General features: G+C 35.3%; 1 protein-coding gene across 1 annotated transcript; it reads right to left on the bottom strand.

Moving 5' to 3' along the window:
• Positions 1–24,543: 24,543 nt before the first annotated feature.
• LOC116019396 (auxin-binding protein ABP19a-like) lies at positions 24,544–25,477 on the bottom strand. Its single transcript, XM_031259578.1, has one exon. The coding sequence runs from the start codon at positions 25,425–25,427 to the stop codon at positions 24,798–24,800; it is 630 nt and encodes a 209-aa protein (XP_031115438.1). The 5' UTR covers positions 25,428–25,477; the 3' UTR covers positions 24,544–24,797.
• Between the last annotated feature and the right edge of the window lie 237 nt (positions 25,478–25,714).

Genomic DNA, 25,714 nt, shown 5'->3' with positions numbered 1-25,714 from the left:
GAGTGGCCCAAGCTGCATTAAATCTATAACGATTCTCTTTGATGTCCGGCCTCGGCAGATTGGTTCGAATGAGGATAGGAGCATGATCAGAACTTATCATAGGAAGGTGAGTGACTGTGGCTTCAGTAAATCTCATTCTCCAGTCTGCATTGCACAATGGACGATCAAGACCCGCACCTCTGAATGATGATTGGCTTAAGCCCCTGCTTCATGTGAATTTATGGCCTGTTTGGTTGGATGTAGTTTGGGCAGAATTGTAATTCATTGAATTGCAATTCAGTGAATTCCCAAACTACAGTGTTTGGTTGGAGGAAATTGCAATTCCGCATAATTGCAATTCCCTCCAAATGATGAATTGCAATTCGGTGGAGAGGAGGGGCAATTTGTTGGCGTAAAGACAATTTTGCCCTTCCTCCCATACCCTTTGTCTTTTTTTTTTTAAATTGAAATAATAATAATAATAATAATTCTTTCAAAATAATAATAATAATAATTAATAATAATAATAATTATTATTATTATTATTATTATTTTTATTATTATTATTATCATCATCATTTTGAAAGAATTATTTTTATATTTATTTTTTTGAATTATTTTTATTATACAAGTACTTATTATTATTATTTTTTTTTTGAAAGAATTATTATTATTATTATTATTATTATTATTATTATTACTACTACTACTACTATTATTAATACATAAGGACATTTTAGTCATTTTGTCACTTCTTACCTTTCAATTCCATGTACTCTTATTTCTGCATACCAAACACTGTAATTTCAATTCCTACTTTATTCATTGAATTGCAATTCCACCGAATTACAATTCTTTTCCACCCTAATTCCCTCCTCCCAACCAAACGCTCTGTTAGAGCCTAAAAATCCAAGATCTAACAAGCCTAGCTTCTCTGAATATCCAATCCTTGAAACATGTGCAGCGAACAGACGAGAAGTTAGCATTGTTAGAGATTTCTTCCTTATTTAAGACTGAATTGTAATCTCCTATGGAGAGCCATGCTCCATGGAAATTCAGCTCATTTTGAGATAGTTTAGCGAACAACTCCCATCTAAGTGCATGGTCTGGACTACCATACACAAAAGGGGTGAACCAAACTAGATCATTGGCCTCTTTTATTCTCATGAGTACAAACTGGGGTGGGTGTGTAAGATATCCATTTCTAGAGTATCCTTCCAAAAAAAAAATCCATATGCCCCTAGAGAATCCATAGGCTTCCACCCTTACCCACTCATCAAAATTAAAACCAAGTTTTGAGCATATTTTATTCGCCTAATCACCAGATACTTTAAGTTCTAGGAGCCACAAAATTAAAGGTTTATAATCATGGAGGTGTTACGTTGTTTAAGAGTGCCGTCAGTATCGGCAGCTCTGCCATCTTCATCCAAAGCATCTTTCGGAGTATCACAATCGTAGAAGTCCAGGTTTTCATCTGGAAGAACGTTGCGGATTGGAATGGCAGCAGCTGAGGGCGATGTCGGGTCCAAACCTTTTGACTGGTGATATACAACCATTCTGGAGATTAATCTTCTCTTTGTAGATCCCCTCACAACCACATGTTCTTCCTCAGTTGTTGCTTTGCTGAGGGAATTTGATCTCCCTCCTTTGCCTCTAACGTTAGTAGCAGGATTCTTCTATGTTGCATTTAGTTTTTGGACAGCTGGATCCTGGGTTATGGGATGAGTAGTTTCCATATGGGTTTCCTCGGGCTAATTTTCCACTTCAATTCCTTTTTTAGTTTGTTCAGATGCTTGCTCTCCATAAAGCTCCTCTTCGAGATCTTCTAATGGAGCATATCGAGAACAGAGTTGGTTATCATACAAGGTCATCCTTTGGGCGACTATTCTTGCACTATTAGATAGTGATCAAGAATCATCCAAAGTCCTTCAAATCTTGTGTAATCATAATCACGTTGATCTTCAAATCTAGGTCGATAAGCTCCATGTTGCTCTCAGGCCTCCAGAGTGTTTTGAGGCGGCGAAGGAGGAAGTTGTGTCAAATTCAGAGCAGCGGCACCACCGGAACAAGGTAGAAAAAGGAAGAAGAAGGTAAAAATAGCGGAAAGAGGAAGACGGAATATTTCATGTAGAGAATGTAAATCAAGTGCCTATTACAAAAGTAGTTGACCCTTATTTATAGATGGAGGATCATGTAACTGCTATGAACAGAATATGCGTAAAAGTAGGAAGATATTTACATCATTACAACAGCAAAAATAACAGAGCAGCACTTCTGGTATTTAGACTTCTTGAACCTGGAGTGTTGAGCTGTCACTGGCTCTTGCTGCTCACACCCCCCCGCAAGCTGGACTATACATATTGTATAGACCAAGCTTGGAGACAAAACCTTGGAAAGAAGATGGAGCATGAGGCTTTGTGAAAACATCTGCCAACTGATGTGCAGTGGAAACATGGAGTAATTTCAGCAAGTTCTTTTGTAATTTTTCCATTACAAAGTGACAGTCTATTTCAATGTGTTTCGTGCGTTCATGAAACACCGGATTTTGGGCTATGGCTATAGCAGACTGACTATCAGAATACAACACAGCAGGTGTACAGGAGTGAACTTCAAACTCTGTTAGCAAATAAGTAAGCCATTGAAGTTCAGCTGTAGCCGTGGCAATAGCTCTATACTCAGCTTCACTAGAGGACCTGGAAATTGTGTTTTGTTTCTTGGATTTCCAAGACACTAAGGTATTATCCAGAAACATGCAATAACCTGTTACCGACTTCCTAGTCTCAGGACAAGAGGCCCAATCTGAGTCAGTAAACCCCTTAAGTTGAAGAGTTGAGTTGGCAGAAAAGAACAACCCCTGCCCAGGTGATGCCTTGAGATATCTAAGAACTCTATGTGCAACTCTTAGATGAAATTCAGTGGGACAATCCAAGAATTGAGAGAGTTGTTGTGTTGCAAAAGAGATGTCCGGCCTTGTAATAGTAAGATATAACAGTTTACCTATGATTCTCCTGTATGAAGTGACATCTTTCAAGGAAGGACTATCACCATGAGTGAGTTTAGTGGAAGGCACCATAGGACTATTGACTGGCTTACTATCAATGAAACCAGTCTGCTCTAGGAGTTCCAAAACATATTTTCGCTGACAAATGCTTATTCCAGATGTTTTTCGAGCTACTTCCAACCCCAAAAAATACTTTAGTTGCCCCAAGTCCTTAATCTGGAACGTAGCATGTAAATGCGACTTGATATCCATGATTTGAGTTCTATCACTACTAGCAACAACCACATCATCAACATAGACGAGTAATGCGACGAAGGAGGCTCTAGTACCCCTAGTAAACAAGGAGTGGTCAGCCACAGTCTGTTTAAAACCCATGCTTAACAACTCAGTTGTAAGTTTGGCATTCCATTGCCTACTAGCCTGTTTAAGTCCATATAATGATTTGAGAAGCTTACACACTTGTCCAGGCCTTTGTGGGGTAAACCCAAGAGGCAAATCCATATAGACTTCCTCATGTAGACCACCATGTAGGAAAGCATTGTTCACATCAAGCTGATGTAATTCCCAACCTTTAGCAGCTGCACAAGCAAGTAAAACTCTAATAGTAGTGATTTTTACTACTGGGCTAAAAGTATCGAGGTAATCAAGCCTAGGAGTTTGAGTGTACCCCTTTGCTACCAATCGAGCTTTATACCTCTCCACAGATCCATCCGCTCTATGCTTAACTTTGAAAACCCATTTGCAGCCAATTGTTAGTTTAGAGGCAGGAAGATCAGTTAACAACCAAGTATGATTAGCTTGCAAGGCTGCAAATTCAGCTGCCATTGCTTGTCTCCAGCACTCATGCTTTACTGCTTCTACATATGTAGTAAGTTCCTTAATTCTCAACACATTGACAGCAAATACCTTATGGTTTGTAGACAACCTGCCATAATCCAGAACAACTGAGAGAGAATGAGGAGAAGTTCTCTTGGTTCTAGGAACATTATCTGCACACACATAATCATTTAAGTAAGCCGGCTTGCTTCTTTCTCTACTAGATCTTCTAGGTTGGTGTTGGGACTCTTCAATAGGTTCTTCCCCATCGTGATTATTTACAAACTGTGGTATATCATTCTGATGTGAATTCTCAGATTGATCAGGCTCTTCTGGACAAATAGTAATGTCAGTCGGTAACACTGGTACAGAAACAGTGAGTTGTTCATCTTTGGTTTGAGAAAAAGGGAAAACACCTTCATAAAAGGACACATCTCTAGAGATAAACACTTCCCTTGTCTTCAAATCATATAGCTTGTACCCTTTGAAGCCACCTGCATAGCCAATGAACACACACTTTCTTACTCTTGGAGCAAATTTGGTCATATGAACCCCATGTACAGCAGCAAAAGCTAAGGAACCAAAAACTTTGAGATGCCCGTATTGAGGAGCCTTTGAGAATAACAACTAATAAGGAACTTGGCCTTGTAATGCTGCAGAAGGTAGTCTATTAATTATATGGACAGGCTGCATAACACAATCACCCTAGAAGGGATCAGGAAGGCTAGCCTGGAACTTCAAAACTCTTGCTATGGATAGGATATGACCATGTTTTCTCTCAACTATACTGTTTTGTTGCGGGGTATAGACACATGATCTCTGATGAATTATTCCTTTATCTTGATAGAATTCTGGCATGTCAAATTCCTTCCCAATATCTGTTCTAACAATTTTAATGGACTTCCCAAACTGTGTTTGTATTAGTATGCAAAAGGCTTGAACTAATTTCCTTGCTTCATGTTTTCCTTTCATTAAGTAGATCCAAGTGGCTCTACTATAATCATCAACTATTGTTAGAAAATAATGATGGCCATATATTGTGGGAACAACATAACTCCCCCAAATGTCAAAATGAACAAGCTCAAAACAAGCAGTTTAATCTTTTGTTTGGCCAAATGGCAACAATCACATACAAAATCATCATTGACAGTAATATTAGGATTTAACACTTTCAAGAGTTTAATCTTGTTATTAGAAGCATGCCCAAGTCTAACATGCCAGATATTATTCAGACTAATACTACTCTTATTTACAATCATGCAAGAAGGAGCTGTAGGGGTTGACAAACACAAATGATATAAGCCTTCATTAACTCTAGCTGTCCCAATCATCTTCCCACAGTCCAGATCCTGTATAACACACTTGTCAGATTGGAATGATACACTGTACTTGGAATTCCTGACCAGCTCACTGATAGAAATCAAATTATATTGAAATGCAGGCACACAAAGAACATTCTCCAACACAATGTCATTAGATAGAAAAACTGTACCAACATGGGTTATATGTGCCTGATGACCATTGGGCAGTGCAACATGCATACCAGTTGTGCTTCTAACATTAGAAAAAAGATCTATACTGCAGACAATATGGTGTGTAGCACCAGTGTCAAGAATCCAAATGGTTTTAGAACAAGAAGGCTTACCTTGAAAATTTGCAGGTGAGGCAACACTGGCTGAAACTATATTTACTTGAGGAGTGAAATCAAAGGGCGTATTGATTGTATTCTGCTTGTCGCTTTCTGCTTAGGGCCAAGCAACCTACTATATTCCTCTTGGGAAATTGTCACAAAATTCCCTGTAGTGTTTTGGATTTGTTCAACAGAGCCTTGGGATTGAAACTGATCCTGACCTCCAAACTGTGTGACACTGGATTGCAGTAGAGGACCTTGGACTTGGTTTACTATTCCTGCACCTTTAGACCTGGGTACGTAACCTGGAGGGTAACTATGGAGTTTGTAGAATTTATCCACTGTGTGACCAGTATATCCACAGTGGCTACAAATTGGTCCTGGTTTCTTATTCCAACTGTTATTTTGTCTTCTTGGACGGAAGTTGTTGCTCTGAGGAAAGCTAGCAAGGAATGCATGTCCAACAGTAGGACTCATCTGCTGAGAAGGCCCCTGCATCTGTGATGTGGGAGTAGCACTGAGAATCCCACCATAAACCTCTCTTTCTTGTTGTTTCACCAAGGAAGATGCTCTTCCAACTGTAGGGAGAGGATTCATCAACATAATTTGCGATTTAGTACTTGCATAGTTTTCATTCAATCCTCTAAAAAACATTGACAAATGATCATTTTCTACATAAGTGTAGAACTTTTCATATCCTCCACAATTGCACTTAGGAGTACAAGCACACACAGGCAAAGGTCTTAACACAAGTAATTCATCCCAAAGCAATTTCATCTGTGTGAAATACTTATCCACACTCAAAATCCCTTGTTTAAGCTGATAAGCTTGTCCTTGAATCTGCGAAATCCTAAAGATATCCCCCTCGCTGAACCTCTCCTCTAAATGCTTCCATATAGCAATGGCAGACTGTAACCAAAGCACACTCTGTGCAATCTCAGGTGAGATGGATCTTACAATCCAAGCAACAACCATGTTATTACATCGTTCCCAAACCATATACCTTGGTTCATCATTGCTAGGTACAGTTATACTACCATCAATAAATGCTAATTTATTCTTAGTTGACAGAGCTATCTTCATAGCTCTTGCCCAAGGATGGTAGTTTGAACCATCTAAGGTTGGCAAAACAAGCACCAAGGCTGGACTCTCATTAGAATGCAAGTAGTAAGGATTACCTGCATCGGAGGAATTAAAATCAATGATCGGAACCTGAGTATTACGGTTTGCATTTGCTGCCGTCGGAGCCGCCGCCGGAACTGATCCAGTTGCCATTGCAGGAACTACTAGCGGTGGAGCTTGTGCTCGTGCAGAACTAGCATTTGGTGGAGGCCACGCCATTGATCGAAGCTCGTATTCTAGAGTAGGGCTATGATACCATGTCAAATTCAGAGCAGCGGCACCACCGGAACAAGGTAGAAGAAGGAAGAAGAAGGTAAAAATGGCGGAAAGAGGAAGACGGAATATTTCATGTAGAGAATGTAAATCAAGTGCTTATTACAAAAGCAGTTGACCCTTATTTATAGATGGAGGATCATGTAACTGATATGAAAAGAATATGCGCAAAAGTAGGAAGATATTTACATCATTACAACAGCAAAAATAACAGAGCAGCACTTCTGGTATTTAGACTTCTTGAACCTGGAGTTGTAACATATAGTCTTGCCCAGTAGTCGAATGATTAAAGAACGTCGCCAATGGCGTCTTAGTCGGATTTTCTCTTCCTTTGTCACCCTAATCTTGGGGCATTCCGAGTCTTCTTGACCCTCCGGTTCCTCATCATCAGAAACTTCCATTTCTTCTGACTCCTTATCATTCTTATTGTATTGCAGGAAACTTCTCAGGCTCATCCCGTAGTTGGCAATAACTGGTGGGTTGACATCTGTCATTGGGATTTCTGTCAATGGAGACATGATCGTTTCGGGAACAAAGTCTGGGGTGTGGCTGGATTCCATGGGCTGTGATGGAGGGGCTTGGTGTTTAGGCTTCTTTGTGCTTTGTTCAAAGAGGTCTTGAACTTCCGGCTACCAGTCTCTTGGCTCCAGCGAAATGGTTTCAGAGAGCATCGTGCATGACCTACTGTTTTTTCTAAAAAAATATTTATGATGAGGTGAGGGCTGCACTGTTTTCCATGGCTCTAGATAAAGCTCCCGGTTCAGATGGCATGTCGTCATCCTTCTATCAATCTTTCTGGACAATACTAGGTTATGATGTTACCTCTTTTGTGTCTCATTGTTTAAATAATTGTGTGCTGCCCCTGGGACTAAATAACACCGATGTAGTTCTGATTCCAAAAATAAGAGTGCCAATTTGTGTTGCGGATCTGCGACCTATTGCACTATGTAATGTGGTCTACAAAATCTTTGCTAAGGTCCTGGCTAATCGTATGAATGGTGTGCTTGATGATATCATTTCTCTAACCCAAAGTGCGTTTGTTTCGAATCGTCTAATTTTAGATAATATACTGGTGGCTGGAGAAATTGGACATTATTTGAAAACTAAGAGGGTTGGTATTACTGGATGGGCTGTTCTCAAGCTGGACATGGCCAAGGCCTATGACCGGATGGAGTGGCATTTCCTTGAACGTATGCTGCTTGCGTTTGCTAGACGTTGGGTTGATGTGATCTTACTTTGTGTTACTACTGTTAATTACAACATCCTGGTCAATGGTGTTATGGCAGGCGCGGTGGTTCCTTCAAGAGGCATAAGACAAGGGGATCCTATATCCCCATATTTGTTTATTGTATGTGCTAAGGGCTTATCCTTACTTCTGCAGAAATAAGAGGCTCGAGGGCTAATTCATGGTATTAAGATTGCTTGGGGGGCACCTACTGTTTCTCATCTATTTTTTGCAGATGACAGTTTATTATTCTTCCGGGCTACTGATCAAGAGACCCAGGAGGTAAAGAGGTGTTTGGCTAATTATAGTTCTGCATCTGTTTGTGCTTCCATTGAACATATTCTTAACAAGTTCTGGTGAAGTAAGGCTTCTAGTACCTCAAGGGGTATTCACTGGCTTAGTTGGGAGCGGTTGTCGAAACCTAAGTGCAATGGAGGGCTGGGTTTAAACGCTTACATGAGTTTAATGTCGCTCTTTTAGCAAAACAGGGATGGAGACTGCTAGCTAAGCCTAACCCTCTTGTTAGTCGGCTTTTGAAGGCCAAATATTATCCTGATACAAGCTTTCTGGATGCTACCATAGGCCATAATCCAAGTTATTTGTGGCGTAGCATCCTCGCAGGTCAAACTTTACTACGTGAAGGGGTTGTTCGACGTGTTGGAAATGGTCTTGATACTTTGGTGTGGGGCGTGCCATGGCTTACTAATAAAGATGATCAACAATTACAAACACCATGTGTTGAGGAACTAAAGTTTTCGCGTGTCTGTAATCTGTTCACACCAGAGGTTGCATGGGATGAAGATCTCCTCCGTGATATCTTTGTGGAAAATGATGTTACTCGTATTCTCCGTACCCATATCTCCTTTGCCTACTCGGATTCATGGTGTTGGAAGTTTGATTTGCATGGGATCTATTCAGTCCGTACTAGGTGTCATCTCTTAACACGTGAATGCATGCAACAAGAGCAGATGGTGGTATTTACTGATTGGAAGAAATTGTGGAGCTTAAAGGTGCCAGCCAACGTAAAAAAATTTATGTGGCATTGCGTCAGGAATGTGTTGCCGGTTTTGGAGGTTCTATGCACTAAGCATGTTATGATTGGAGGTGGTTTCCCTCTATGTACTGCTACTTCCGAATCTCTTGAGCATGTTTTGTGTGTGTGTCCTGTAGCCTGTCAGGTTTGGGGTGTCAATAATGTGCTAAGTGGGCTCTCATTTGTTGAGTTTGTGTCTGCTAAGTTGAACCATCTGAATCAAGATCGTGTTGTGCGTATGGTTGTAGTGTTCTGGACGATGTGGAGAGTAAGGAATGACCTTGTTTGGAATGGAAAGTCATGGTCCATCAGTATGATTAAAGCACAGGTTGAGGCCCTCATTTGCTTATGGAAGGAAGTGCTAGTCCCAGATCCGAATGCTGTCCAAGTTTCCTCTCTGGTAACTGGCAATTGGTCTCCTCCATCGACGGGGCGTTTAAAGTGTAACGTGGATGCAACTCTTGTTGATGATAGTGTGACATTTGGGGCAGTGTTACGGGATCATGGTGGAAGGTTTGTTGCTGCATGTGCCGGGAGGTTGAATTATGTAAGGGATCCCTACCTTGCTGAATCTATGGCAGTTAAAGAGGCACTAACATGGCTCATATTACTGTGGAGTCAGATTGTTTGAACTTTTGTCGTAGTTTTAATTCTTCATCTGCAGACTTTTCTTATGCTGGGTTAATTATTAAGCAATGTAAATCAATTGCTAATGACATCGGGGACATTGTGGTCTACCATGTCAATAGGTCAGCAAATCATGTGGCTCAAGCGCTAGCACGGGCGGCTGGTTCTTACCCTGTCCTTACGGTTTTGGATTATATCCCGCCAAGTTGTATTTCTGATTTGGTTGTGCTTGGTTATCAATCATGATCAACATTTAACAAGTTATATTATACTATCAAATATATAATTGAAAAAATATATTTTTAGTCCCTCAATGCAGTTGTTTTACTCTCTAACTTTTATCTTTGCAATATACTAACTTACCATTTCAAAAAAAAAAAATTACAATTTTAACTCTTGGGGAAATAAAATTATTAAACTCTATTAAAATTTTATTTAGTACATGGATATTTTATAATTTTAATATGGTTATTATTTATGATTTTTTTATTTTTGGTTTTTCATCTGCGAAATATATAATTGATAACCTTCTCCCATTCATTAAATTTGTTTAATTTCTTGGATTATTTGAATACCCTCTTTCTCAATAAAATCTCCCCAAGTAGTGAATACTATTGACTTCAAACTATTTTTTTTCCATGGTATTAATAAAATACTTGGTAAATAAATATATAACATATTTTGTATTATAACTTTGATATTTATTTATAAGATAGTGTAATAAAAAGACTATCAACAATGTAGTTAATATAATTAATTAATAAATTTGAAGGTAAGAAATCTTTAGAAGTATTCGTGCATTGATAAAATTCTGAGAATTAGGTGTAAACTTGTTCAATTGGAGCTAGTGGGATGTTAACATTGCCAATCCTTTGGACAATGGTCCTGCCGTTTAGAGTTCAGGTATAGTTGTATTTCTTATCAACAACTTAATTTGTAGTTAGATCGTGCAAGTCTAACAATGATGTAAGAATAATTTTGTCCGATAAAAAAATAATAGTACAATATTTATAAAGTAATGTACAATTATACAATTATAGAAATACGGATAAAAAATATTAATACCATAATGACATAAATCATTCCCATTAATGCAAAAGCATAATTGAAATATTGAGTCTTGATCTAAATAATCAAAAGAGATTAATTAAACAAAAAAAAAATCTTAACCTAAATTTAAAAAAAAAAATGCAAGAAACTAATTTCCAATGTTCCTTATTTATAATCTTTGATGCTCAACTTTGAATACTATGTATTTAGTCGGGATGATTATTTGGCCAACATTTATGTTAATTTTATATTGAATTTTTTAATACATTCTAACCCAAAAAAAAAAAACAAAAAAAAAAACCTAACCTAAGACCTTTCTTATACAAATCAATGAGTAAATTAAGGGTTGTAGAGAGATCTGAGTAAAGCACGTTCTCCTTCTGCTCGCTTTGCAGTCAACAATGGCGCCTCCACCGGGACCTTACTCTGGAACCAGCACCTTAGCCTTAGTGGCTCGTGCCATTGGCGGAGCCACAATGGGGGCAGCTGCCCCCACTCCCACACCCTATATAATGTATATATATTAAATTTACTAACAATTAAATAAAAGTTAAGTTGGCTTAAATGGTAAGGCCATGATGTAATGTGAATTTAGCATGGTTCAAACCTCTTCAACATCAACTTTAGCTTTGAATAGTATTTTTTTTATTTGTGGGATTTGTGGCTTTTTTTTTAAAAAAAAAAAATATATATATATATATATATATATATATATATATATATATATATATATTAAGCTTTCAATTGTATTTTTTTATCAAATTAATTATGTTTTATATTTTGTTTTAAATTTTGTTTATTTTGATATATTTTGATTTTTCATCACTAGTCAACAATATTTATGACTGGGTATCTAAGTCACTAGTCAATAATATTTATGACTGGGTATCTAAGTTTTTTATTTTTTATTTTTAAAAATATCTCGTTAATTTTAATCTTCGCCCCACTGGAGAAATTTCCTGACTCCGCCATTGGCTCGTGCATCGGCATTCACATTCGGACTTGTATACGGAAACATTAAGCTCAAGTATCTCAGGGCCAAGGCAAAGTCTCACAAAAAGGCGGAAGCAAAGGCACATCACTGAATTGGATATTGTGGAGATGCCACAGCTTGATCAAAATAATATTTGAGAGAACTCCCCTTCACATGTTTTATTGTCGCGTGATGCGTAGGACAATCATATTCTACTGGTTAACTGTTCAATTTTGCTTGTGAATTACATTTATTATCAAATAAGTTCTTAATACTTTATGATTGCCCAATGGCAAAAAAAAAAAAAAACAAAAAAAACAAAAAAAAAAGTAAATTAAGAATAATAAATAGTTAACGGAATATTTCGCTACTAAAGTTTATACTAACGGAATGCGTGGTTAAAGATAATAATATAATAAAGGGTAAATAAGAAAAATGATTAAAAAAATACTAAAATCAAAATAATATGAACCATTCATTTCAACAAACAATTACACTAACATTTTTAGTTCCCATTAGGGGCCTAACTTTATTGGGCCCTTATTAGATTTGTAGATTTATATTTAGTTTAATATATATTTTTATTATGCATATTTATTACTATACTTTATTTATTATTTAAATTAAGATTTCTATATATTAACACTTTTTTTAACAAAATAAGAGCTTTATTAAAAAACTAAAGAAAATGTCTTACATCGTGGCACCAAGGTGCACTCCCATATGGGAGGTTGTGGATTCCAACCTCAATGGAGGCGATATTGACTCTTTGTGTTTCAATAAGTTGAGAAAGTAGTTATGAACAGATAATGCATTGTTACAGAGTCAATAGTACTCAAAAAAATATAATCTTATATATTATCACTTTAAAATAATTTTAAAATCTTTCAATATTGCAATAAAATTTAATTTTAATTAAATTACGAAGAAATTATATATAACCAGGCTGATAAAATATTGATGTAGTTACATATATTATTAAATTAATTGAATTCACACTACATATTTCAGTCTGACTACGTTCCGTGAGTGTTAAAACTTGTTCTAATAACTTTAATGGCATATTTGGTTCACAGAATAGTTTTGGAATGAAATAATATGCTCAGTAATAAGTCTATTCGTTTGTTTGGTAAAAACCTCTATTATCAAGAACAATGTTCATTGAAATGACCTATTACCCTTGCAAGGAGAATAACCTAAAGTTGTTATTTTTTATTTTACCCCTCAATTAAATCTAAAATTTACATCTCATTCAGGTTCAAACTATTCGATCAGCCTTCACAACATATTTATTTGATTTTATGGTGAATGTATATGGTGTTTAATTTTTTATATGATTTTTTTATTTGTTAGATTTTTTTATAAATAAATAAATTTCTATACACACACATACATATATATGAGTGAATTCATTTTTTGGTCCTATTGTTATTGGCGCGTTTTCAATTTTAGTCCGCTTTTGTTATTTTTGCCACATTGAGACCACATTTAATTTAAAGTGTTCCAATTTTAGTCCACCCTTAAGTTTTCTGTCAAGTGACCGTCCAATATAGGGGCTTTTTGATCTTTTCATGTTTTGGTCTCCTCTTTACCCTAATTAAACTCCTCGAAATCGATCAACTCATCTAATCATCTTCCGACACTCGACGATGGAGCAATCGTCGACGAGGCTGTGCATCACGTTCTGGAGCTCCTCAATGGAGATGGGGCCAATATTATCGATGTCGAAGACGGAGAAGGCATCCTTGAGGTTGCGCAACACCTCCTCGAAGTCGATGTCATGCGTGTTGAGCTCGATGAACTCTCGGAGGTCGATGAAGCCATTGCCGTCGTTGTACACCTCCCAAATCATCGCCTTCAGCTCCTCCTCCGTCGCCACGTGGCTCAGGCTTCCCATGATTGACCCCAGCTCTGACCACGAGATTTTCCCGTTGCCTTTGACGTCGAATTTGTTGAACACCTGCTGCGGATGTGGAAGTTCCAGCAAGAGATCCGGGACAAGCTATTGGACTTGGGGCTGTAGCTTTGGGAAATTGGTGAGATTGCTGCAACTAGGTTGGCATCACTTTCAAAGCCTCTCCTCGCTTTCCGGGCAGTCTAAACCTTCAACATAGCAGATTCTCTGATAGATTAATCTTGGTAGGAAACAACTTTAATTTGTTGGGCAAGTCCCATAAGCTTTCAAGAACATTCAGAGCCTCTCCTTGCTTTCCATCTCCAATTCCAGCATTTCTAATATTTCAGTTGCCCTCCAAATTTTGCTGCACTGTCCAAACCTGACTACTTTGGTCCTCACATTTAGGGGTGTATTCAATAATGACTTTCATAGAATTTTAAAAATTTTTATAAACTTTAAGAATTTGGAGGTATTCAATTCAAACTTTTAGAGAGTATTTAAAAGTCATGCGGTATTCAATCAAGATTTTTAAAGAGTTTTTAAAAGTCATGTGGTATTCAATTAAAACTTTTAAAGAATCTTTAAAAGTCATGTGGTATTCAAAAAGTTATGAATTTGTAAGCACTTTTTAATTTTAAAACTTCTGTAGACTTTTATATACTTTTTCTTCTCAAATATAAATAGTTGAAATCCAACCCCAACCCCAAGATTTCAAAATTTTCTTTAAAACTTTTTTTTTTTTTGAGAACTTTACAACTTTTAAAGAAGGTTTTTTTTTTCTTTCTCTCTCTATTTAAACTCTATTTTTTTCTCCTTATTTAAAAATTTTAAACTTTATAAACCTTATACCTAAATTCAATAAATTAATTTTTCTTCATTATCCTATATTTTCTACATACCTAAACTCTACCAATTTTTTTCTCTCTCCTAAACTTTACAATCTTCTTCTAAAAATTCAAAATAATATTATTTTTATTTCATTGTTGCTTGTATATTTTGATTTTTTTTCTAAACTTTTTATCCTAACTTCTAAACTTTTTCTCCTAAATACATGAACAGAATAAATTTTTTTTATCTATCACCATCAATTTTTACTATATGTTTCATAATATTCATATATTTATTCGTAATATATTTTTTCTTTTTTCTTTTTAACAACATGCTATTACGAACAGTGAACTATTGTTCGCAATAGCAATTTGAGGCTACAAAGAGAAGCTCATTGTTGTTGTTAGCAGTCCCATATTGTTATTGCAAATAATAGCTCTTTACTTGATACCTAACAGTATATCAAATATAATTTTTATATATATTATTAATTTTTTTTATTTTATGCAACTAGTAATTATATTTTTTTTAAATATTAATTTCTCAAGAAAAATTAATTATATTTTTAAATATTTTATTTGAACAATTCTATAACTATAAATTTTAGTGTTTAATATTGTTATGAATTGCTTATGAAAGTTTGTAAGGATGTATTCAATTTAGAATTTTAATGATTTTTGTAGACTTTTTAAAATAAAAAAGTTGATAAAAGTTTATGCAAGTTTTTTATACAGACTTTTATAGCGTTTTACAAAGTTTTAAAAAGTTTTGAACGACTCTATGAAAATCAATAAAAGTTTATTAAAATCTATCATTTTAAAAGTTTTTAAAAATCTACAAAAGTCATGATTGAATACACCCCCTTAATTTTCGTGATGAACAATTGCATTCTGATCCTAATCTACTGTTTGGGGAGCTGAAAGCTCTTGTAATTGCCAATTGCAGACTCACGAATTCGTTCCCCAATGGTTCAGAGGCTCGACCAACTGCAGTTGTTGGATTTGTCATGGTTGAGTCTCTCAGTTTCCCCACCCTTCAATTGGTGATTTTGATTCTCTCTTTTATCTGCTTCCGGTGGAGTCTCTGAATTTCCCCATCAATCTCGCCATCCTCAACAAGCATAAAAAGACCAAAATAACCCTAGAGTTCACGGCTACTAAACAAAAAACTTAACGGTGGACTAAAATTGGAACACTTTAAATAAATGTGGTCTCAATGTGGCAAAAATAGCAAAAGTAGACTAAAATTAGAAACACGCCAATAATAATAGGACCAAAAAAGGAATTCGCTCTATATATATATATATATATATATATATGGGGTTGACTTCATATGAGACAACACCTTCTCGTGAGACAGTGCGACAATGTGATTGCACATAGTCTACTTCACGATGCACACACCCTAAACTGTGTGCACTCATGTAGGCTAAGTGCACACACTTTAGGCTGTGTGCATCCGCGTAGTAAACTGTGTGCATTCACGTTGTCGCATATCTGTCTCACGGGAAGGTGTTGTCTCATATGATTGTAATTCTATATATATATATGTGTGTGTGTGTGTGTGTGTGAGAGAGAGAGAGAGAGAGAGAGAGAGACTCGATTTTAACAAATAGTCTATACGATGTGGATATGAACTCTATGTATTTAGAATCTAACTATTATTATTATTATAAGGGTATTTATGTCTTTTAAAACATATTTCATATATATTACTTTAACCAACGAATCACTGTAATATAATTCCTAAAGTCTATTCTTTGCGCTAACCAAACAATAGAATACAATTCATATTCTATTCCTTATGGAATAGCATTCCTATTATGTCAAAATTCATTCCGTAAACCAAATGTGTTGTAATAAAATTATATATTTATCTATGCATGCTATTTTGGTGATTTCCACACAAAAAGGGAAAAGAGAGGGGATATTACACATCATGTTGGTTAAACTCGTCGTATAAGGTCTTCCTATTGTAGTTTATTTTTCATGTGATTTGTAGACTATTACATCGTTGTGGAGAGCTGAAAATGCTATTTTATTTATAAATTAGGATTTTAAGTGCAATTTTTTGAATTAATCAAACCCAAAAAAGAAAAGGTAAAATCTTCATATGTTCTACAATTGTTAACCGAGTATCATAGACCAAGGTTTACCTTGCGCTATGGACTTTGTTTCAAAATGAATTTTAGATTATGTGAATGCAGATAACATATTATGTACTTTCAGTTAATAAATTATATGTTTACTACAATTAATATATAATGTGCTTGTAGTTAATAAATTATGTGCATGCAGTTAATATATTATATACCTTCAATTTATATATAGGTACATAATATGTTAACTGCAAACACATAATTTAAATGTCATTTTGGATTAAGGTCCACAATATAAGGTGAACCTGGTTAATGGTATAATTTGCTTATGTTCTACTACTGGGCTTAAATCCAACTTAGGTCTATGGTGATAAGACTTCAGCCCGATAAAAAGCTTTGGCCCATTTACTTTGTGAAGTCTTGTTATGCCTTTGTAGTGAAATGTACAAAATATAGGCCTATATCCATTCTATCTATTGGCAAATTATCTAGTGCAAGTAGAATTCCGAAATAACTTGAAATAATTGGTATTAAGTTCAAAAAATGAATCTGAATGGTACTAGTCTAGAAACTGAAATTAAGTTTCTTGAGAAGCTAGGAACATACAATGTCTTATCTAACGTCAAAACAAAACCACTATTCAAAACTAAAGTGCAAACTCCGACATCTTCCACTGGTGATGCAATCTTGTTTCCAGAGAAGATGCTACACTCAGTTCCCATTGGCTGTCTTAGTTTTGCCATATCCTGCAAAGAGTTTGCAATGTGGATTGTTGAACCAGAGTATTAACTTCTGACATGTTGGATTCATAGCACACAAAAGAAGATGGAACATTACCTTTTTGGGATATCCACTCCTTAAATTTGATACAGTCCTTCTTCATGTGTCCCTTCTTTTTACAGAAGAAACACTTTTGTATCTTCTTTATGTCAGCTTTTAGGGTCAATTTGCCCTTAGCCGCTATGGTGGATACCTTGGTCTTTCTAGATTTTTTCTTGGACCTTGTTGTGGCCACTAAAGCACTTTCCCCAAGCTTAGTCAGAAGCCTTGTTTCCTCTTGAGTACACATGGTTATCAATTCATTGATAGAACAATCCACTTTATGTTTATTGTAGGAAATCTTAAATGGGCTATACTCCCGAGGAAGGGTATTGAGTGCAAAATGCACCACAAAAGAATCTGGCAAAATGATCTCCAACTTCTTTAATTGAGCTGCGATATCCCTGACTTGCATGATATGCTTACATGTGCCCTTAACAGTGGAGAGACGCAGATTGATGAACTTCATTATTAGAGTGCTAGCAAGAGATTTCTTAGAATCAATGAATTGATCATCAATGGCTTTGAGCAAAGTCTTAGCATTTTGAATTTCCTCAACAGAACCACGAACTTCTTTGGGAAGTTTTAACTTAATGAGGTACACGCTCAAGCGATTGGATCTCTCCCACTGGGCGCGAAGCTCCCTAGCTTCCTTAGTGCTTTGCGCAGTAACCTCAAGTGGTTCCTCATTGAGAACAGCATAATCCACCTCTAACAATCCTAAGTGTAGGAAGATAGCATCTTTCCACTCTTTGTGATTATCATCATTAAGCATAGGGATATTAATTGTTATTGATTGAGTAATGGGTATAATTGCTGTAAAGAAGAATAATGAAGGCTTGGTTAGAATTTCCGAGGCACATAATAGAGAGAGAGTATAATGAAGGCTTGGTTAGAATTTTCGAGGCACATAATAGAGAGAGAGTAACTGAAGTAAATAATACTACTAATGTAAATTATGTAAAAGATACCCTTAATGACAAAATTACCAAACTATATGCCGATACATAATCCATGTGGGCAAATTATGATCATAGTTTAGTATTTCATCCTAATTAATCCTACAAATATAACAAAATTTCCTGTGGGCTAAATTTCGCCATATTACGCAGAGTCAACTACAAGGTTCTTGCATGAATTTATGTGAGTAATACTTAATATGTAATTTCAGTAAATTAAAGATGTTGTGTCTACTCTTTAATTGACCAAAATTCAACATAATCACAATGACAAGGGTATTTAAAGTTTAATGAAACAAATTAAAATAAAACATGATAGACAATCCTTAGGTATACTCCTAGAAAAGTTGGTTGGTGCTAAGACTCCATTAAAAACCAACTTCTTAGATATAGTAGTGTAGTAAGGGGACTAGTAGCAATATGGCGGTTTAAGCCAACAAGGCGTTCCAGGGCCAAGGAACTAGTATTCCTCCCCAAGAAACTTCCCTAAGTCATGCGTTCTCATATTTGAAATAAAATCATTTGGTTGATCTATAAGAATGTAGATTCACCTAAGGATAAGGCTTTAAATAGGGTAATACTATGAGGATTTTTATGTACTTTAAGTGCTTTAAGATCTTCTAAAAGAAGCACAAATGGAGTAATAACTGAAGAGTAAGAATATGCATAATCTATTCAAAGACACGTACTAAATTCACCTAAAAGGCATTAAATCCTGCATAATAGGCATTTAATTCAGACTTAAAAGGCACTAAATTCAATCTTAATGAACATGCTTTGCTATAGGCATAATTATAACAGTTAAATAATTATTGCAATAAAGAGATATATGGCATGCTCAGATTATGCATATTACTAACTCATACTCCACAATTAAATTGCAACACTTAATACAATTTAAACTAAAATTCAATATTAAAATTAAAATTCAAACAAAATTAAAACTTAATAATTTGTTAAAAAATTGAATAATAATTTTAATATTGACTTTAGGCAAAATTCAATTAGATAATTTAATTAAAGAAGTTCAAATATGACGAAGATTTAAAATTAAAATTAAAAAAAAAAACCATAGACAGCCCAAACCAAAAAACAGGTCTAGAATTAAGTAATTAATTTTTTTTTATATAATGGAGCCCAGGTCTGGCCAGATTTGGGCCAGACCAGGCCCAACTTCAAGCTTCATCATCCTCTTCATCAGCCAACCTAACAGCAGCAGCCATGGATGGTCGCCGGCGCTGGAGGAATCAGCAGCGAAGGAGAACAGAGTCGCCGGCGTGTGAGGGGAGGGAAAGCAGAAGCTTCGTCACCGGGAAATCCCGGCTCCGCCGCCACCGCAGCCATCAACGCAACGCCAGCGCCACCGCCCGCCGCCGCATGCCAGCTTGGTCCGTCCGTTGCCCTCCGTCACTCCAGGCCGCCGGCGAACAAAAAACTCCATTGTCGACAGCAACTCCAGGAAGAGCAACGGAATTCCAGCTCAAGGCCGCCGGCGAATCGAAAAAAACCGGCGGATAGGCAAGAAAAAACGACGCAACAGCAGGGCAAAAAACCAATTGAATTTCAATTTTTTTTTTATTTCATTAATGCGGATAATATTTCCAGCAACCCAGAAAAAAATTTTAATTGCAATAAAGAATATTCACATAATGTCATCTCAATTATACAATAGTGTATACAAACATATGCAAATATTATTTCAATTAAACAAAATTAGGCAGAGATTATACATGCTCATATACCAACTGTTAGAATTAATTTATCGCATAGTAACATAATATGCGAATGCGATAATAAGGATCACATACTAACCTCCAATCATAACTCTTAGTCGATGAATGTTGAATGACCTCTTAGTCTATAAATGTTGAATGACCTGGATTGCTATATATAGAATAGAATTTACGTTCCGCTCTCTCTAGATGGTGTATGAGAATTGCAGTGTGAACAGTGAGAGGACTTGTGATCTTTTGTGACCTTATATAACTACTGGCCATCATTGTGATTTGTTGTATATCAATAGGTCTTCTAAATCCTAACCAAACTCCTAAAGCCTAGTTATCAGGTTATTAGTATTGCATCACATAACAAACACTTAATATTATTATAATAACTTATCCTAATGTTATAATAATTACTACGTATAATAGAAAAACGTTACAGGGTAAACTTCTGTTCCTGTGTAATAGCTCGCAAATCACATAAAAGATAAATTGCACTAGAAAAACTCAAATGGACTTAACCAAGAAAGTGCAGACAGTAATTCAAATAATGAGTTTCATATACGAGAATCATACTGCACCCGCTTGACTGCTCTTTTTAGTAGGCTAAGTTGCACTCCTTGAATACAAAAGACTTATACTTTAATAGAATAAGGACCTGGAAATTATAAAACAATGACATGCATACTAACTTAAGGCAATACCAGACAATATTATACACTACCAAAAAGTAAGGTTTCTAATGTACCAATGCATAATGCTAGAGACTATCTAAAAGTTTTGTTGCAAAAGACCATTAGCGACGATTTTTTATGCTTTGATTGGCAAAAGCAACCTTTCTAAATTTGAACACCGACCACCTACATTGCTAATTTCCGACGAAATGCCATGCCAGAAAATTCTGTCCAGATGACGAAACTGAATTTAATCATCGTCTAGTTTGCATGTACCATAGTAAATTGTACTATAACTGTTGCAAATAATTATATTGTTGGAAAAAATAACATAAAATAACATTATAAGTGGTTATTTTGTGGTACAAATATATGTGAGATTCACTTCGATCTTATTTGGATCGAGTCAAAGTGGATTTGGGTTCTTCGTAGTGAGACGAAGAGATTGATATATTGTACGTTCAAAATTGATAATTGGTATGTGAATGAAAAATTGATTCTCAAAGTAGATTTATTTGAGTTAAGAAAATAAATGTGGAAAAGCTTAAAAGTTGCATTTGTCCCACATTAAAAACAATAATAATAATAAGGGAGGGAATTTACACCACTATATATACAAAACCCTTTTGAAGGAATGTTGAATTGCATAACATAGAGGTTGAATGTTTATCCTAGGCAACTTAGGTTACATTGTTAATTAGCAAATAAGGTTTTAAGGATAGTGTGCTAACCTAATCCTTTCGTTTTTTGTGAAAATAATCCTTTTAGTAGGACTATATTCCAAACAATAATATAAATTATATAGGGACGACCGGACGAGTTATAAATTTTATTAAGAAAAGTATCGAGTAAAATATAATATTAATTACATATATCACTGTAACAATTATATGTGCCCTGTTGTCCATGTTGATAACTTTTGGCAAGTTTAAAATCTCCTCAACTTGGGCAACCAAACAACGTACACCAAACTAAAGAAATATCTGAACGTTGTAGAATGGAGACAATATTATGGGCCATAGTGATTAAATATGTTTTAAGAGTAAATTCCACCATAGTTCCTTCGACTTTGAGGTATTATCAGTTTTGGTCCTCAACTTACAAGTCTATCATAATAAGTCTTTCAATTTTTCTAAACTACCACTTGATAGTCTTCTGAGTTTGAGATGTTACCAATTAATTTTGATCCTCAACTTACAAACTTACCACAATATGCCATCCAACTTCTCTTAAAGATGCCACAAATAGTCATCTATTTTTTATTTTTTATTTTATTTATTATTATTATTATTATTATTATTTGTAAATGAGTCTTTAAAAAATTGTATTATAATTAAAACACACTTATTGTATCTAAATGTACATATTATGTATTTTGGATTATTTAGATGTGTAAAAAATTGTATTATAATTAAAACACACTTATTGTATCTAAATGTACATATTATGTATTTTGGATTATTTAGATGTGTAAAAAATTTCACTTACACGGTTTTTAGAGATTTTTTTTTTCATAAGTATGAAGATTTCGTAGAGTAAGCTATCATGTCTACTATGTTTTTTTACCAAGTATAGTCACAAAATGAGTATTCAAATTATGAGTTAATGTTTAGGGTTTAAAATTGGATAGTTTCATAACTGTGAAAATAAATTGATAAATTTTAACATTTATTTTTAAATGACACGTATAACTTAACATAAGAAAAAAATAAAAATTATTTGTGATTGAAATATCAAATACATTTTATAGTATTGCGTATTATATTCAATCTATCAAACTAATACCTAAATAATCCAAAATACATAATATGTACATTTATATCCAATAAGTGTGTATCTAATTATAGTACAATTTTTAAGACTCATTTATCAAAATAATAATAACAACAACAACAACAACAACAACAACAACAACAATAATAATAATAATAATAAATAGAGGACTATTTGTGGTAGTTTTAGAAAAGTTGAAGGACATATTATGGTAAGTTTATAAGTTGAGGACTAAAGTTGGTAACATCTCAAACACAGAGGACTATTAGTGATAGTTTAGAGAAGTTGAAGGACATATTATGGTAGACTTGTAAGTTGAGGACTAAAATTGATAATGCCTCAGCTCAAAGCCAAAGGAGCTTTGATGGAATTGAATTTAAACTCATGTTTTAATTAGAAGCAAGTAAGCAACACATCTCTATTTGAATGTTTTTTTCTTTATTTTTTTCTTCAAATTAAATTTAATTTTGTTAGTATCAAGTGCTTACCACTACGCCAAAAATTATAATTATTAGTACCTAGCGAAGAAAAATAACTTTATTTTGGTATGCTTGCGTAACAATTAGCGCCACATTTCGATAGAAGGATATTCCAAGCCTACAACCCAACAAATTTCGTGTAAATACTTCCATGCATGAGTTATTTTGTTGCTGCATTCGCAGTGGAAATGTTCTTTTTGCTGCTTTAATATACATTTTAAGGCAAAAATCGAAGATAGATTACTGCATAATAAGAACTGAAATAAAGCTAGGAGGGATAGAGTCTCAATACAAAGTGTTAGCATGTGAATAAGTCATTGTAGCTAAAGTATGAACTAGAACATTGGAAGTTTTGGAAACCAAAAGAATAGAGCAATCAAAAAAAGAACGCATGAGCTTCCTACAATCACTAGTAGCTGCTTTAATTTACGTAATTACATTAATATTTCACATTGGACTAGGTAAAAAAATTAAAATAAAATACATTCTTGTACTAAATAATATCAGTGTTCATATTGTACTTGACATGTTATTACACGGATTTTTTTTATTAACTTATAAGTTGTAACAGGCCAGGATTGACCAATTTATAGTATGACATAGCATATAATTAAGGAAATGGTTTTTGTAGAATAAAATAGCCTTAAAAAAACATAGGAGTGTGTGAGATTCAATAATTTCTAAGATTTTTTTTTCATACTATACTAGCTAGTATAATAGTATTTGCATTGCTAGCCAATACCTTTTGGTCAAGTATGAGTAAGGATATTTTAAATATGGTATACTAAAAAATATATAATTGAAAATTTTAAATTATCAATGTGTCAGGATTAAGTGTTTATCATTACGCCAAAAGTTATAATTATTCACCGTGAATGCATAATTTTATTTCCTTATAGACCGTCATAACATTTTCGAGAGGCAAGGCACTGAACTTGGCCCTTCACCGATCTCTACTCAACAGTACAATCCCTTAGCCACTAATTACTACACTTGGTACTTTACCGGAAAAATGGAGAAAAACATTTAGAAATTTAGAATATCCGAATTAGCTAGAATGACTAGTATAAACAAATTTAATGCTGAAAAATTTATTAAAGCACTTGATAAAGCAATAGAATTACACAAAGAAGCCTTAGTAGAACTTAAAAGGCCTCATGAAATTATTAATATAAAAGAGAATGATGAAAAGGTTTTGAGCTTGTACCATACTGCGGAAAGCCGGAAATGTTATTCTCCAATTATTATTGCGTGGACCATAGTCTGATCATACTATCAAATAATGTATTTTCAGTATAAAAATAATATATTTTTAGTATATTAAAAATGTACATTGTATTCAGGAGATGTACATTATTTGTGTATTGAATGTACATTATATTGTATAATGTAAATTCAGTACACAAAATAATGTACATTTAATATATTAAAAATGTACTTTTTATTATGGTCCACACAATAATTTGAACTTATTCTCATGCATAGTCGTATTCATCATACAAATTTAAAAATTTCTTAAAAGCTTTTGGCTTATACACAGTGTAAATTGTAAAAGGTATCCATACATAGTGATTCAAGATTGGAACTATTATTGCACTCCTCTCCCAAAAGCTTGAAAATATAATAAGGCAATACAACTTGGTAGAAAAGAACAATACATCCCATTGCATGCCAATTCAAACAAATTGGACTCTCAACAAAATACACAAATTAAAGAAGGAAATTAAACACTACACTGCAAATGAATGAAAGACATAACCGCGCGTGGGCATGCACGGCCAGAACAGAATAATTTGTTCGATCTAATTAAGAAACTGAGATTAATTGGTGCCGCCGAGGACACCCTTGAGCTTCTTGATTTGAGCCTCGTCCAGGAAAGTGACGGTTTCCACGATCTCTGTCGGCAAATCATTCTTAAACAACGCGAAGGTTGTGATTTGGAGGCCTGGGTTTTGGGTACTGAAGAACACAAAAGCCGTGGCTTTGGTTTTCCCGGCGTTTATTTGGAAGTGCAACAATCCTTGTGGGAAAACCATGACGTCCCCTACCTTAAGTGTCTTGAAATAGTACACCTTATTATCGAACGACGACACGAATCCGGCCGCCACGGTGCCTTCGGTGACGACGAGGATCTCCGAGCCGCCGGGGTGGGTGTGGAGCGGAATCACGCCGCCGACGGCCATGTCGAGGCGGGCCACGGACAGCCCGAGCCCGTTCACGCCAGGGAATTGGGCGTCGAAGGCCGGGGTCACGGCGGCCTTGATGATGTTCGTGGTGTTCCCGGCGGCGGCTAGGCCGGAATAAACGAAGTCGTTTTCGGTCACCGATGTGGATTTCTTGCAGGGGTAGCCCGCCGGCCCCGGCGGAAGGGAGAGGTCGCCCACGCAGAAATCTAAGGCGTGGGAGGAGGCGAAAAGGAGGGAGAGGATAAAGAGGGTGTGGATAAACATTATTGTGAGTGTGATTTTTTGCTTTCCTTAGTGTAATTTAGTTTGGTTCAAAATGGGTTTATGATGGGCTTTATATAGATCTAGCCATCTAGGAGATAGATATTTGCATGAATGCATGCAATGCAAAGAATAGGATAGATTCTTTATTTTGGGCCGGGCCGGGCCGGGCCGGTTGGTTCCGATTGATAGAGGTACGACCATATGCAGTGAGTGCTTCATGTGCATGCCAGCACGGAGACAAGGAAATTATCCTATATGGGCAGTAATGCTTACAAAATATGTTGATA

This window comes from Ipomoea triloba, chromosome 5 (assembly GCF_003576645.1).
Source record: "Ipomoea triloba cultivar NCNSP0323 chromosome 5, ASM357664v1".
In the NCBI taxonomy this organism is placed as follows: domain Eukaryota; kingdom Viridiplantae; phylum Streptophyta; class Magnoliopsida; order Solanales; family Convolvulaceae; genus Ipomoea; species Ipomoea triloba.
Note: the sequence above shows the minus strand (reverse complement) of the source record. Positions and strands in the feature narration are given on the sequence as shown.

Coding starts and splice junctions, on each gene's coding strand:
- LOC116019396 (XM_031259578.1), bottom strand. CDS start 25,427: ATGTTTATCCACACCCTCTTTATCCTCTCCCTCCTTTTCGCCTCCTCC.